Source organism: Euprymna scolopes, chromosome 10 (assembly GCF_053919585.1).
Source record: "Euprymna scolopes isolate OS-2025 chromosome 10, ASM5391958v1, whole genome shotgun sequence".
Taxonomy (NCBI): domain Eukaryota; kingdom Metazoa; phylum Mollusca; class Cephalopoda; order Sepiida; family Sepiolidae; genus Euprymna; species Euprymna scolopes.
The window spans coordinates 133,682,707-133,700,500 of NC_136491.1; the positions used below are offsets into that span (position 1 = coordinate 133,682,707).

Here is a 17,794-nt window from a genome sequence, read left to right on the forward strand (position 1 = left end):
AAAAGCCTGCACGTAATTCCTTAATTTTATTTTTTCGTTAACTGGAAAAAAGTTTATTTATAAGATTGGAAAATTGACGAGTGTGTGCATATTTTTAAAATATCTATTATTTTCGCAATATAAAACTGGAATATTACGGTATTTTAATTCAACTTTATAATTGATTATAGAAAAAAAAACAACATAGTAAACTATGCAATGATAATTTCTTCGTTGCAATAAGAAAATACACCTAAATTTTACTCATGTAACTTAATATAATAATATAATAACACTTCAAATAAAACATTTTTAAAACTAAGTTTGCTTTAAACTAAGTGTTAAGTATAAAATGTCTTTTCTTTAATCAAAAAATTCACAGACGATAATACCTCACGCAATATTACAGTACAAACAAAACTTCACATGTTTTTATATTAACAAGAAATGTTCTTAAATTTAACAACTCTACCCCCCTAATACCACTTTATTTTTTAACACATCTCTCCACCTGGGCTGAACTGTTGCTTTTATTCTCCCTTCCCCCACCTCTCAACATCCAGGCAACGCCGGGTACCCCCGCTTGGATATATATATATATATATATATATATATATATATATATATATATATATATATATATAGGGTGGCCCCAAAAAACAAAAGCTAAATGGAGGTCGTCTAGAACATATGCTATGTAGAACGGAGAAAAAAAGGCCAAAGACCTTAGTGTTTTGATGTGATGTTTTGAATATAATAAACTAGTTATGACCAAAGTGTCATTTCATTCGGACAAAACACTAAGAAACGCGGCCTAATTAGATTTGGGGCCTGTTTTCTTTCGGTCACCCTATATATATATTTATATATATATATATATATATATATATATATATATATGTGTGTGTGTGTGTGTGTGTGTGTGTGTGTGTGTGTTCACGTGTATATTTACACACATATATATGTACACACACACACACATAAATATGAATTAAAAATAATAAAAGAAGACCTAATTACTGAACGGTTCGTTCACCATCTCTAGTTTTTTTCAAGACTAAAGAAAATAGCTAAACATGGTAGATGACAAATTAGGTATTTTCTTCGATCTTGTATAACGTTGTCCGGGAACCAACATACGTAATGCAGTTTCAGTCGCAAAGGATACGAAGACAAGGAATAGGAAATAAGTCATACCTGCTTTTTATTTATATTCAACGGCATTTATTTGCTCAATGTTACGGACGTGATGTAACCCACGTGATCTCGAACCTTATTCACATCTCTTTTGTGATCGTTCTCTTTTTTCATAGTCGTTTTCTCTTACCAGTGACGTCATTACACATGGATTCACATACGCGATATTTTACGCTTGAAAAAGCCCAGGAAACTGTGGGTGACACCTATTATAGTTCCATTTTGAATTCGTATTGTCGAATTTGTTTCATTATTTTATTATGATACACAAACACAGGCGCATATATATATATATATATATATATATATATATATATATATATTTATATATGCATATATTAAATGTTTTTATTTTTCAATAATAAGTAGAAATCCCCGAGGTTAAAAAATAAAAACATATTTAGCTCTACTCAAGTATTAAGCACTTTTCCCCCTTATTTAAGCAAATGCACCTCCTAATATATATATATACTAGCAAAAGTACCCGTTGTTGACTGGGTTCAAAAACAGCTTACAGGAAATGGACTCTGATTTATGAAAGTATGATAGGTTATGAAAAGGAAGAGTTGTAAATTTGGGTTGAATTTGGGCGTATCAAAACCAAAGCAAAATATGATGAAAGTAAAAATAAAATAGGTAATCCTCATAATTTATTATACCATACCTGTTCACACTGAAACACTTGTCACAATATTCTGTGGATCTATATTAAAAAACCTTGTTAAACATTGTGACATATTTCCATTCTATGGAGGTCAGGTGCAAACGAACACCCCATATATCATATTTCTTCAAACTGAAACATAATTATCAAAGTATACTTACGCAGATATATATGAAAAGTCTTTATTAAAGTTTGTGCCTATTTCCATTCTATGGAGGACAGGCGCGAACGCACACCCCACAATTTTATTATACACTCCCTATTCAAGTTAAAACATACTTATCAAAGTATTATTATGTACATCTATATCAAAAACACTTGTAAACGTTTTTTTTAACTTTTCATTTCCATACTTTGTGGACCAAGCGCGAACGCAGACTCTACAATTTTAATGAACCACCGTCCTGCCAGATCAAACATACCCATTCCTGTGTCTCGATACATCTTCTATCATTATATGTAATCAGTTTTTTAAAATAGTCAACCATATAGGAACCTATTCGTGACCACACACACACACACACACACACACACACACACACACACACACACACACCACATTCAGCTTTTTTATATTATAAGATATATATATGTATATATATATATATATATATATTGCTGACCGATTATAAGAGTTTATTATTAAAAGAGAGTGCCTTATTAATTTACTAAGTTTCTTCATCGATATAATAAGTCGCTCCGTCATTTACACTTCATACATACGTTATCATCTTTCACCCATTTATCAACAAAGCATTGATGTTTTTAAGGGAAAAACATTTGCCTTTATCCATTCTAAAATAAATTGTTGCAAAAAAAATTGTCATTTGCTCTAATAAAACAACACAGTCTATAGAAATATAAGTGACCTTGTCTGTCTGTCCGTGTAAAAACAGTCTTCTTTTTTAAAATTTTATTTTCACCCTAAACAAGGTACAGTGACACTTTGATGTAAGAGGCTAGTATCGGGGACATAATTTGCAGGGATGCTATGTAGGGAGTTGAGCAGCGAGATGTCCGTTCATATTACATTTGAACTTTTGCATGTCATTATAGTTGGGAAAGCTATAAACCGAAGGGAGTTCCAGAGTCTAGCAGTTCTAAGGAAGAAACTATTAGAGTAGAAGGTCTTATGGTATCTAGGAATCTTTACTGTGTAGGGGGTGGAATTTTACTGCTTGTCGGGTTTATTTGTGGTATTTACGTGTAAGGGGTACAAGGGCTTGTAGTTCGTCGGAGCCTATTAAACTATGTCAATTTTGTTCTATCGTCTTGCAATTTGATATATAAGGGATTTGGATCTGTAAAACAAATTCGATTTGAGTATAAACAGGTAAAATAGCTGCTAAAGGGGCCACAATTTATAAAATTGGAAATGGGTATACATTTATACATTAATGTCGGTTTATTTTTAGTGTTGATATATATCTGTTGGTGGATCAGATGGCAACGAATAAGGCTGGAAAGCTATGTAATTTGGTTTCGATGCTAGCTGATTTAAAACCACCATTATATTGGTTATAATATAATAATCAATCGAGTGTTTGCTCTATAGTAATATATATGACATTTTTTTTTTTTTTACACAGTGATCACCACTTATCAAGGCCCGGAAGCCACTCAGGGATAAGGGTTATTGCAAGTACATTACGTTAGTGAGGAGAGTTGCTGAAATGTTTACTTAAGGGGGCGGTTCATTAGGACTGCGAGTAGTAGTATATCATATTTAGGTGTTACAGCTGGGCCACGTCGATGTTTCACTACCATTTATTTATGAATGGAGAATTGGCTCAATAATAATAAATACGAAATCTGCATAAATTCAAATATAATATTTTACGAGGTAATGCCGGGCGATCTGCTAGTTTAAAATAAATACATGACACAAGCGAGATTCACATTATAAACAATTATTGTTTTAAAAATAATTAAACTGTTAGACTTTTTACTATATATAAAATAAAAACGACATTCATTTTTTAGTAATATTTACCTCATAGTGACAATATTGCTTTTCAGAAGAAAAATCATTTATTTCTTAATATTCTTGATATTGGCAGGTATTATTTCAACATAATTATTATTAACAGTAAATTGTAAATATTGACGTAGAAATTACCATGAAACAATTCATCTAGTAAAAGTTATAGAACGTTGATTTTGAATGAGTGATTTATGCTAAAGTTATGTCATGAATATGGTTAACTTTCTGTTCATTTTAGCATTAAATACTCCATCCATCCAGCGCGACAGTAGTCGAGATGTAACTCACTACACGAGTTTGTAGTGTAATTCAAATCTTGTCGGTAGCTGAATACTTGATGCTTCGCAATGGCTATCAAGGGTATTTTTATCGTGACGCCATCACTAGACGGGGTGCCTACCACGGTTTAAGAGAGTCCCATATACCCCCGAGAGAAGGATAGACCGCGCCAGTTTCTCAACCTATTATTTTATCTCTGGATACATACAGCGCCTCGCCTTCCCAAATGGTCATCCATCTGGGCAGACTCAACGTTGCTTTACTTCGCTGATCTGGCGAGAACAAGTGTGTCAATGTGTTTGTGCCTTATAACATATTAAATACTAGTCCCTATTAATCACTAAATGTGCATAGAACGGATTCCATATACTTAAATCGGTCCAGTAATTTCCGAGAAATCGTCTGAAGTAAATGTGGTGGTGGTATTTTTGTGACTAATCCCTGTTAATCGCTAATTATTCCTAAATGTTCATCTAACGGATACCATAATACTTAGTTCGGTGCACCTTAAAATAACAAAAGTCCATAGAAATTTTCAGTCAGATCGGACATGCAATGTCCGATAAAAAATTGAACGTTAATGACAGACAGACAGATAGACAGACAGACAGACTATGAAGAATATAATACAGATTTTTCATGGTTGAGTACAAAATTCGGTCAAATTGTTTTTCCTTTGTTATTTTGTTTTTTAAATTATTCATTATTTTGTATTCGTTCGTTTTTTATGTTCATTTTTTATATCACTGCATACTCAAATAAAGCGTGAAATCACTTTTGTTTGTTTATTTCTCAAAGCCGGGAATCTTCATGGAATTTTGAATGGAATACTTCATTCAATAAACCAGTGCAACACGCTTTCGTTCCGTCAGTCCTAATTCGGTAGAAGTCTCGAGTGCGAACTTTAGGAACCTTAAAGCCATATTTGTTATTAGATATAAATATTACTATTTTTATAGGCACCAACCCTCGGAAAAAAAAATGAATTCAAGACACACGAAAGAGGAGAACGACGTTTTAAGCCGTTATGTTTGATTTTCTTAAAAGATTATACACATATTTTCAGAGATATACTATTTAGGGTAAAATTAAATTAAAAAGAAAACAAAACTCTAGGAGATGATATTTCTAAAATATTTCTAATAAAAAAACAGCCTAAAAACTAATTAGAGTCATCAGCCAATCGTAAAGTCTTAACATATAGAAACTACTGACAAAACTATTTACTTGTTATTAAAACCATTATTCTCACAAATAAATGTTCTTACTTCCCATTAAGGAGATGCTATTTTTAATTTTTATATAATTATTTTTATATATTGTCTTACTAACTAGTATAATATAAAAAGAAAACGGGATATTACTAATTAAAATTTAATTTTTGATATTAACCTTTTAAAATTCGTTCTAGGAGTGGGTGCTTATAAAATAGTAATGTTTACATCTAGAAACAAAAATAAGTTTAAGGTCCGTAAAATTCGCACTAGAGATTTATACCCGGTCATGGCCGGTGGAGCAAGAGCATGCTGCTCGTTTGTTAAATAAAGAATTCCGTTCGAAATACCGTGAAGATTCTTATGTTCAACATAAAAATTCCCGAGTTCGACAAGATACACCTGGAGAAGGTCAGAGGTTACATCGACCGAAATGTTGTGCTAATACCATCTAAGATGAAAACAATAGTCCGAAGAACCCTAATAACACGAACAATATTTCCAAATCTCAAACCTACATAACTTTAATATCAAAATATTATGTTCGCATTCAACTAAAAAAAACTTTTAAAAAATCCAAAACTTAAATTAACTCATGTATTATCTACATTGATCATATTTTTGTTTATTCTTAGAACACGATGGAAGCAAAAGATTCTCAAGCCAAAAGCTACGGTTCAAACGTTCACTACCAGAATCTCCAGACACTGGCGCGAGATGACACACAGCACCAGAATCTTATTGGTACCAATGAACCGGATATTGACAAGAGTGATACCACGTGCGGTATTGGCTCCTTCCGCCCTGCTTGTCTTCAGAAATTCACAAACATGTACAGTTTTGTGTTTTTCTATTCCTTAACTGGCCTTACGACGTCTACATTGACTATTTATATTACATCACAGATAACCGCCCTCGAACGACAGTTCGGCTTCAGCAGCGCCGAAAGTGGTTTCATCCTCGCCTGCAACGACATTGGATTCCTGGTGGCCGTCCTTTTCATCAGTCATTTCCTTCGCAATGGCCACGTGCCGAGGTTGCTTTCATTTCTGACTGGGATTTTCGGGATTTCCGGCTTAATCTGCGCATTGCCGTATTTTGTAAGCTCGGCATATCAAGGAAGCGGGAAAGTAATGGAAACAATTGAAAATAATGGTAAGTATTTTAAACAGAAGTTAATCCTAGAAAAAAAAATGTCACGCATTTTTACTTCATATAACTATGAAAAGATAATCCATTCGAGGACGGATAAAATTAATTTCTCGCACACAATACACAATGCTTCTGATTTTTTTCAGATGAGGAATAATAATCCGTATCATATGGATTATTAGGACAACGGTTTGAAAAGGGAAACCGTCTACCTGCATAGGCCGAATTAAACATTATAGACTGAAAAAACGGAGGAAATTAAGACGACTCAAACATGCAACGCATACGCTAGGCGACTGTTACCTTAGTATAGGATTTAATACGGGATACGTATTTATCTACATTATTTATCTCTCTCTCTCTCTCTCTATCTATCTTTATCTATCTATTTATCTATCCACTATTATATAAATGCAACTTGGTCTGTGTGTGTGTGAGTTCGTTCCTTATAGACTCCGAAACGGCTGAACCGATTTTCTTTAAAATATACAGAACTTTAGTGTATAAGTATGGGAATGATCTTATTAAAGTTAGACTCGGAATATCCCCGATAATTACCGATAATCGAAACCGTTATCTTAAGTTATCTATCATCGATAAAGCCATTTTTCCATGTCGTCATGTAGCAACTATGACAAAAAAACGTTTTTTTTTGTTTTTTTTTTTTGTTTTTTTGCATGGCATGGTCTGTAAGTTACAACTCCGCACGTAAATTTCTGAATTTTTTCATTAACTCAAAGAATTTTATAAGACTTAAAAATTATGTGCTTTTTCTTTCTTTCTTTTTTTTTTTTTTTTGCATGACGCAAATTTCTTAATGTTTTTTTTTTCGTTAACTGGAAAGACGTTTATTTAAAATAATTTTATAAAAGAAAAAGTAATATTCGTTAATCATCATTCAATCCCGGGCAATGTCGGGTCTTCCTGCTAGTAAACAATACTGGTACAATTAAAAAAAAGGACATGCATATATATATATATATATATATATATATATATATATATATATATATATGTGTGTGTGTGTGTGTGTGTGTGTGTGTGTGTGTGTGTGTGTCTGTCTGTCTCTCTGTCTCTCTGCGTGCGTGCGTGTAATAATAAGTAAATGTCTATAGCTATAAGTATAAATATTGTACATATAAAAGCAAAACTAGGTTTAAAGCTCTCAAAATTCATACCAGAATTTTCCACAAGGATAAAGTACTTCTACCTGGCCATGACTGACAGAACGAGAGTTTTCTATCATAATGAATTAAATGAAAAGCTCCGTTTAAAAGACCGAGCAGATATCTGAGTTTGACGCGATACAGCTGAAGTAGGTCGTAGGTTACATTTACAAGAACGTTCTGGAAATAACACACAAGATGAGAACTGTAGTCAGAATAGTAAAAAAATACACCAGAATTATGCCCCCTTACGAAGGGGAAAAATCAAAATATAATGCTATTATATCTAATGTCTAGAATCCTTGTTCCAATTTTAATTAAAATTAAATTACATAGTTTTGGTTCCTTAAAGTATAAAATTTCTTTAAGATTTATATTTTAGGAATCTTAAAATGTAATTGGAATTCTATGAATGTTTTTAATTGGTCTCCGATAACTTTAGATAAAATTCAATGCAAATCTGAACTGTTTGATTTTTTGGAAATAACAGCTCATACCCATGCATGCACCTTAAGAATTCCTTTATGGTAAAAAAACACTCTTAAGTTTGTGAATATTTATTAATTGATACCTAAAACTAAAACTTAAAATTTTGAAAGTCAGAATTATCTGAATTTTCAAGTAAGATGGAGAGGACGACTGTCAAAGAGATAAATCTACAAAAATAAGGATTTAGACTGGTCTATCGATTCAGACACCTAGCGGACTGACCCAATGGCGTGCTAAAGAGTGTTTTCAAGCGTGTGACACAGCTCTCTAGTATATGATAAGAAGAAAATTGCAGATTAATTATTAAGCATGAAAACTTTTGTCTGTTGTATAAAATATATGTACGTAAGAATACCAATATAAACCGTTGCCTTACGATTTAACATTGAATGCAAATTTGAGTTTTAATTGAAACTTGTGCCTATTCAATTCAACTAAAAAAAAACAAACCCTAAAAACTGAAATTAGAGGAACATTTATTATGCTTAATGCGTCTAGTTAAATGTTCACAAAAATAAAAAGTGAGCTGAATCGTTACGGAGGGTGTCCACTAGTGATGGGACGATTCTAATATTTTTCCCGATTCCGATACAATTCCCGATTCCCTATTAAATTCCCGATTCCGATACAATTACCAATTCAGACTTTATATATATATATATATATATATATATATATATATATATATAAATCTCTAAATATTTAACTATAGAGTTGTCATTTTCCCCGATTTCTGTAAAAAACACGTTAAATATGCAGATATTTTCCTAAACGTCAAAGCACACTTCTGGAGGATGATCTATCGATTTTAGTTTTACTGGTATTTTAAAATCAATAAATATTTATTATTTCATCATTATTACCAGCAATGGAAGATTTTGATTTAAACAAAATCAAAACAAAAAAAAACAAAAAAATTAAAAGAATCGTTTTGACATCGGAAAATAAGCACCGATTTTTCCGATTCCAATACTCCAAAATTTGCCGATTTTTCCGATTCCCGATTCCGAATAATCGTCGCAACATTACTGCCCGCTTCCGTTTTACCGTTACCGTTGCATTAAACTAAAGTAAACTATTAACAACATGAACTACACTTAGCTTTCAGTTATGGTTTTTAAATTTATAATTGATATTTTTCTTAGGTCAGGAGTGTATCCTATACACATGTAATGTTTTCCGGGAAATTAACTCACGTTGTATGCAGTTTCAGTCACGTTTTATGCAATTTCAGTCACGTTGTATGCAGTTTCAGTCGCAAAAAAGGCAAACAATAGAAAATAAACTTCAATTTACTATTTTGTTGTACAACGATATTTATTTCGCCATTCTCTCATTACCGCTGTGATATCCCTCACGTGATCGTCTTCTTGAGCGTGCTCTCGTCTCGAACGTATCCACATCCCTAACGTGATCTTCAACGTTATTTTTTTCTCTAACGTGATCTACTTTTTAGTCTTTTTCCTTAACGGTAACGTCATTTCGCATGCATTTGCATACGCACGTCCGCGCTGTGCTACACCTAATAATATATAAACATATACATATAGCCAACTTTACATAAATAATACAAACAAATCGTATAATAATATTCCTTCTACAGAAGACACGTAGTGCGGTTTAGTCACAAAACTCACGCTGACGTTTTCCTATTTTCTAGGTATTTTAATGTTCTGTTTATGCATGCAATGAATTCTTAACTTCCCTGCATACTAAAACTAATCCAGGAGGGTCATTCTAAATGTAAGGCTTTCTACTTTTAAACTCAAAGACTAAAACGTTGAAGAGCTATGCAAAAGGAATGACACCATTAAAACGAGTGACCTGTTGTGCTTTAGAAATTATTTTTCTACATAGTCACCACCATTCTCAATGTACTTTGCCAGCCTCTTTTCATGCTTCGGTCGTAGAAGTCCAGAGTGCACTTAGCCACTTACAACTCTATCGCCACTCTGGAATCGACGTGGTCATTCAACAGACGTCAATGAATGTTGATCGGTTCAAATATTCTGACCTGAAGGAATTCAATGACGCATCTCTGCTTCTGGCACACATCCCTGACAGGGGTTACTTTCTTAGAGTCTCACACAATTTATATACGCAATAGGTCAGAGATGCATAAGTTCAGTCATCATAACAATGCAATTTGCAATCCACTCTGATTCGAATATTTTGTATAATCTGACTCAATCGTTTAAATATCCTCATCTGACATTAACTTTCATGCAACGTAATATGTGGGTGTTAAAAAATGTACTCTTAATGTTTTATAATAACGTAAACACACTGGTACTCCTTTTTTTTTACAAGGTGGTCACCACTTATCAAGGCCCGGAAGCCACTCAGGGATAAGGGTCATTGTAAGTATAGTACGTTAGTGTGGATATTTAGAGTGTCTACTAAAGGGGGCGGTTCATCAGGAATTTGTTTACGTTGGACTTGAAGACATCCAAGTTGTAGTCAGGAGGGAAGCAGGCAGACGGAACAGAGTTCCACAGCCGTGCAGTTCTAAGAAAGAAGCTTTGTTTATGTAATCTACGTTTTGATTTAGGCATAGATAAAGAGTGGGGAAAGTTTTTGACAGTGGATTCAGGTAGACGGGTGTTTTTTGTAAAAGATTGGCGAGGGGGAACCAGAGATTGGAGTTCAGGCGAGCACCTGCCATGGAAATAACGATAAAACAAAGATGGGCTTGCAACGTCTCTTCTGTGGGAGAGAGGTTGCAGGGAAGAGAAAAGGGCATCCCCCACTAAGCCACGAAGTCTATTTTGTACTCTGTTAAGGCAGGATAGGCTGTTTTTAGCAGCTCCTGCCCATATATGGCAGCAGTATTCCATCCTTGGACGTACTTGGCTTTTATACAGATAAAGAATTGCATCAGTAGGGAGATATCTATGTACTCTTAATGTTTTATAATAACGTAAACACACTGGTCCTCCTTTGATCATTAAAGTTAAACAGCATTGAGCTTGGCCAGTAGCAGATGCGCAACCATTTGTGAATATTGGGCTCTTTATGTGTGGTGTTATTGACGGCTGTTGTCATTCTAAAGTGGCGTGTATGTTTGCGAGGTAGCAAGCTTCTTCACACGCTTGAAACAAAAATTTCATCATTAATCACACTAAGCTTTTCGGCGTTCGTACAATGCATTGTTAGTTCCTATCGTTGTATATGCAAGTGACACATGGCTTATACTGGCAGAGCTTGAAAGCAAGTTCGCATTCTTTAAAATGGATTGTGTAAGAACTAACCTTTTGATATATTTGCAATATAGAAAAAGATACGCAGATATCTTAATAGATTTATGAACAATATTATTTTTAAAAAAGGGGGGGTTAACATGTCATTACCACATTTTCCGGCTACCAGACTCCAGCTATGCAAATAAATCATATCAAGAAAATTTCATACAAGAAAGATAAAGAGGACGACCAGCAAAGAGATGGACCTACTAGATAATGATTTAGATTGGTCTACCATTCTTGACGGCTAAAAGACTTAATATCGTGATAAGTGGCGGAATTTTGCTTTCATTTTACTATAGCACGTATGGCGCACGTATGAGAAAATTAGCAGTAGTTGTAGGATAGCTGACTTACGCTAATATTAACAGCAGCAGCAAATTAAGCAAGTGTGCACGCACTAACCTCACAAGATGGAGAAGGAAAACAGGCAGAAAATGGACAGCACGTGGTTGAGCAAAAAAGAAAGAGAAGCAAAGTACGCGCGGGGAAAGATGGACGTGTGAACTCGAAGGCGGGAAAGCGCTGACTATGGCTGGCGTCAAGTGACAGAGAGACTTTTAAAAAGCAACATGTTAGATGGCAGAGGGTTGTAAAACAAATGTGCGAAAAGATATTCGGAAAGATAATGAGCTGCGTTATTGTTGGGAGAACCACGAATATATGCCTATTATTTTAACTTATAAAATACCGAGTCGGATTTTTATTTCTTTCCTGTTTTTCTTTGTTCCTTTGCGACGACAGTACCAGACAATGTGCTGGTCCGAGTAGTTGAAATATAACAAGACGGTTAAAGAGTAACAGCCTCGTTACATCAAGCGTGTGGCAAAGAACATTACTCATGTACTTTTATCAATGTAAATTCATGTTTCAAAATTGTATCGACAAGTCGACCAAGCTTTCACAACAAATTATTCTTTTTTTGTAGATATGAGAGCAAATTCCACAAGATACGAGCGTGATTATGAATACATGTGTAAACAGCCGATTAGTTTTGGAAATCAAGTAAATAACGGCACCGATGGAAATAATTCCAAAGAGCAACGAACTCCACAGTCGACAGACACATTTGCCTTGGTTTTCATAGCTATTGGGATGATCATACAAGGAGTTGTAAAGTCAGGCAGGTCTCCCCTCGTTACAACCTATCTTGATGACAATGTGCCGAAAACAGAAACTGGGAAATATATCGGTAAGTAATATTCATCTCTTCTACCAAACCAACAGAATGTCGTTCTTACAGCGTTGCAGATATGTTGCAATATTGTATATTTTGTAGTCTTCTCAACGTTTGCACAACATTACATAGACGTTACAAATATGCACTCTTGTGACCCCCCCCCCCGACGTAAATACCCCCGACAGACCCGACGAGCAGCTAAATCCCACCCTTTTACAGTAGAGATCCCTAGATGTAAGAGAGCCTTCTACTCCAGGAGTTTCTTCCCCAGAACCGCTAGACTTTTGAATTCCTTCCGGGATCCTGCTTCCCCAACTGTACTGACACGCAGAAGAAGAAGTGTAACGTGAACCGACATCTTGCTGCTCAACTCCCTACATAGTTCCCGTGTAGCTTATGTCCCTGATAGGAGCCTCCTACATCAAAGTGGCAATGTGCCTTGTTTGGGGTGAAAATGTTATAAAAAAAAGGTGTCAACGTACTTCTGCGCACAGCGCTTGGAATTCCCAAACGAGTTACCGATCTTGAACTGACTAGGCTCAACGTTGCTTAACTTCGGTGATTTAACTACAACCGGTGTGTCAACGTGATTATGCCGTGCATGTTGCCTTAGCATATATTTCATTGAAATTCATCAACGTTACTTCAGTCTTACATATACGTTACAAACATGTACGTGAATTTTTTAGACTCTCCTTGAGGTACTGACTAGATTACATGGACGTCACATGGACGTTACAAATATATACGTGAATTTTTTAGACTCTCGTTGAGGTACTGACTACATTACATGGACGTCACATGGACGTTACAAATATATACGTGAATTTTGTAGACTCTCGTTGAGGCACTGACTACATTATATGGACGTCACATGGACGTTACAAATATATACGTGAATTTTGTAGACTCTCGTTGAGGTACTGACTACATTACATGGACGTCACATGGACGTTACAAATATATACGTGAATTTTTTAGACTCTCGTTGAGGTACTGACTACATTACATGGACGTCACATGGACGTTACAAATATATACGTGAATTTTTTAGACTCTCGTTGAGGTACTGACTACATTACATGGACGTCACATGGACGTTACAAATATATACGTGAATTTTTTAGACTCTCGTTGAGGTACTGACTACATTACATGGACGTCACATGGACGTTACAAATATATACGTGAATTTTTTAGACTCTCGTTGAGGTACTGACTACATTACATGGACGTCACATGGACGTTACAAATATATACGTGAATTTTTTAGACTCTCGTTGAGGTACTGACTACATTATATGGACGTCACATGGACGTTACAAATATATACGTGAATTTTTTAGACTCTCGTTGAGGCACTGACTACATTATATGGACGTCACATGGACGTTAAAAATATATACATGAATTTTGTAGACTCTCGTTGAGTTACTGATTACATTACATGGACGTCACATCGACGTTACAAATATTTCGCATTAATGTCTATTTTGATGGTATCGTGTCAATGTTTATGGGACATATGTATGGATATATATATGTATGTATATATAGTGTAGACACGCCATTGATTTTCTGTCAACATTACATGTACGATTAAATACATTTTACGTCAACGCATATTTTGTAGAATCTCCTCAAAATTATTTAATCATTACGTATTATATAGTTTAATATACCATAACAAGGTTTACTGCTTCTTTCGATCGTTAGATGAGAGACGGCACAATGCGTGGATTAGGGGTCAAATATAAGCGTTTTCATTATTCTCCCTTGTTTATATGGATACACACACATACACACACACACATATATGTGTGTGTATATATATATATGTGTTTGTGTGTATATATATGTGTGTGTATATATATGTGTGTGTATATATATATGTGCGTATATATGTGTATATATATGTGTACATATATATATGCATAGTTATATATACATATGTTTGTATATATATATGTATATATATGTGTATATACATGTGTGTTTATTTATATGTGTATATATATGTGTGTATATATATGTGTATATATATGTGTGTATATATATGTGTGTATATATATGTGTATATATATGTGTATATATGTGTGTATATATATGTATATATGTGTGTATATATGTATATATGTGTGTATATATGTTTGCATATATATGTGTATATATATATATGTGTGTATATATGTGCATATATATGTGTATATATATGTATATATATATGTATATATGCATATGTATGTGTATATATATGTATATATATATATATGTATATATATATGTATATGTATATGTGTGTGTATATATATGTATATATATGTATATATAAGCTAAGACTCTATAACGTCATCTTTGTATAGATACTCCCTCAGGCACTCGTCTGACAAGACGTTGCAAATCATCATATATATGTGTATATATATGTTTATATATGTTTGTGTGTATATATGTGTATATATATGTATATATATGCATATATATGTATATATATCTATATATATGTGTATATATATTTATATATGTGTATATATGTGTATATATATGTATGTATATATATGTGTATATATAATTGTATATATGTGTATATATATATGTGTATATGTATACATATATATATGTATATTTTTATGAATATATATGTATATGCATATATATATGTATATATATATATATATATATATATATATATATATATATGTACGTATGTATATGACTGCTGCATCCAATGATGTTAACTTGCTCTTCTTTTTGGATCAATGTGGAAGTTGTTTAGAGAGGGGGATTGTATCGGTGCAAAGTCTTTCCCCACTATAACAATCCTCATGCACAGGCATTAATCAAATACACTTTTATATCGAGGGATGACAATGTTCGAAAGCGAATTGGCTGTCATCATATATATATATATGTGTGTGTGTGTGTATATATATATATATATATGTATATATATGCATATGTATATATATATGCATATGTATATATATATGTGTGTATATATATATCTATATGTGTATATATATGTATATATATGTGTATGTATGTATTTATATGCCTGTATATATATGTTTGCATGCATATATGTATGTATGTATATGCATATACATGTATATGTATATATATGTATATATATGTGTATATATATGTGTATGTGTATATGTGTGTATGTGTATGTATATATATATGTGTATATATATGTGTATGTGTATATGTGTATATGTGTATATATGTATGTATGTATATATATATATATATGTATGCATGTATATATATGTATGTGTATGTATATATGTATGCATATATATTGTGTATATTTATATATGTATATATATGTATGTATATATATGTATATATATGTATATGTATATATATACATATATATATACATATATATATGTATACATATATACCAAATTATATGAATCTCAATCACTATTTCTATATCTACTTTTATACATAAATGAAATTTTGTGTGTGTATGTCTGTGGCCAGATCGATTTTTATTAAATTTCACGCAGTGGTACTTCATGTGTCTGGAAATATCCTTAGATATTTTTTACATGTTTTCCACACCTTATTAAGGCCCAGATGCCACTCGGGGATAAGGGTTATTGTGTGTCGTTTCGAATGCAATCTTGTATTATCAAAGAGCATATTTTTTATTTTATACACAACGCTCTTTTGATTGTGTGGTGATAAGACTTCTCAAATAAATGTTTTAATCCAAAACAAGTCTGTTCTTTTTTCTTTTTTTTTACACGGTGGTCTCCACTTATCAAGGCCCGGAAGCCACTCAGGGATAAGGGTTATTGCAAGTACGGTACGTTAGTGTGGAAATTTGATAAAGTGTCTTTCTTAAGGGGGTGGTTCATCAGGAATTTGTTTACATTGGACTTGAAGACATCCAGGTTCTAGTCATGTGGGAAACAGGTAACCGGAACAAAGTTCCACAGGCGTGCAGTTCTTAGGAAGAAGCTTTGTTCATGGAATCTACGTTTTGATTTTGGCACAGATAAGGAGTGGGGAAAATTTTTGACAGTTGTTTTAGCTAGGCGGGTGTTTATCGTGAAAGATTGGCGAGGGGGGACCAGAGAATGGAGTTTAGACGAGCACCTGCCATGGTAGTTACGATTAAACAAAGACAGGCTCGCAAGGTCTCTTCTGTGGGAGAGAGGTTGCAGGGAAGAGAAAATGGCATCACCCACTAGGCAACGAAGCCTATTTTCTACTCTGTCAAGGCAGGATAGGCTGTTTTAGCAGCTCATGCCCAGATGCTTGGACGTACTTGGCTTTTATGCAGATAGAGAATTGCATCAGCAGAGAGATATCTTCTGGAGCGGTAGAAGGTGCATACTATTTTTCCAGCGACTTTGGCGACTGACTTGATATACGTGTTCCATTTCAGGTCATAAGTAAAGGTCAAGCCCGGAAGCTTATCAAAACATGGAGCTTTCCCTAGACGAAATCCATCCATTTCAATTTATGCCAGATGGGGATCAGAGCGTTGATGATGTTTAGATAGGAGCTTGGTTTTAGATGCATTAAAAGTAACCAGCCACCTCCTCCCCCACTGTACCACGTGCTCAAGATCAGAGGAGAGAGAATCTGAGAGAACTTTGTCATTTACGGCCTTTGATGTGTTGCCATAGATGGTCGTGTCATCAGCATAGATGTCAACGAATGATTCAAGTATGCGTTTTGGGAGATCATTGATGTATATCAGGAAGAGAGTTGTGCCTAGGATGAACCCCTGAGGGACTCCAGCATTAATATTGAGGGCCTCTGATTTTTGCCCATCAACCACTACTCTTATGAGCTTAACGGAGAGAAATGATTTAATGATCGAGAAAACATTTCCAGTTATACCGTAGCTGAAATCTTGTGAAATAGTCCCTTATGCCATACCTTATCGAAGGCCTTCGATATGTCAAGAGCAATTGCCCTATGTTTTGTATCGGAATATTTTGGATAAGTATCGATAATCGGTAATCGAAATAATCCGATAAAAGAAAGCAGAGGCAATTTTGACTAAAGATCAAACCTTACACATTCTAACATCACAAGTGCATTTAAGAAGTTTTAATTTATGGAACGCTCGACATATTAAAATCAACAATGGATTCTTTTAATATGATAGGTGCCTGTTCGTAAAGAATGATTCTGTTTGAAGCACATGATACTTGACTTTTTCTGTTTAAACTTACATTCAATCCATTATCATCACAGAACCAGTAAAGCCAGGCATATA

General features: G+C 33.9%; 1 protein-coding gene across 1 annotated transcript in view; it reads left to right on the plus strand.

Annotated features, from left to right (window-relative positions):
* Positions 1 to 17,794, plus strand: part of LOC145286548 (solute carrier organic anion transporter family member 2A1-like) — a 102,668-nt gene that overhangs the window by 21,506 nt on the left and 63,368 nt on the right. The window contains exons 2-3 of the mRNA XM_080135438.1: positions 5,953 to 6,472; positions 12,226 to 12,558. Of these exons, the coding sequence (XP_079991564.1) occupies positions 5,953 to 6,472; positions 12,226 to 12,558 (853 nt within the window). The remainder of the gene's footprint in view (positions 1 to 5,952; positions 6,473 to 12,225; positions 12,559 to 17,794) is intronic.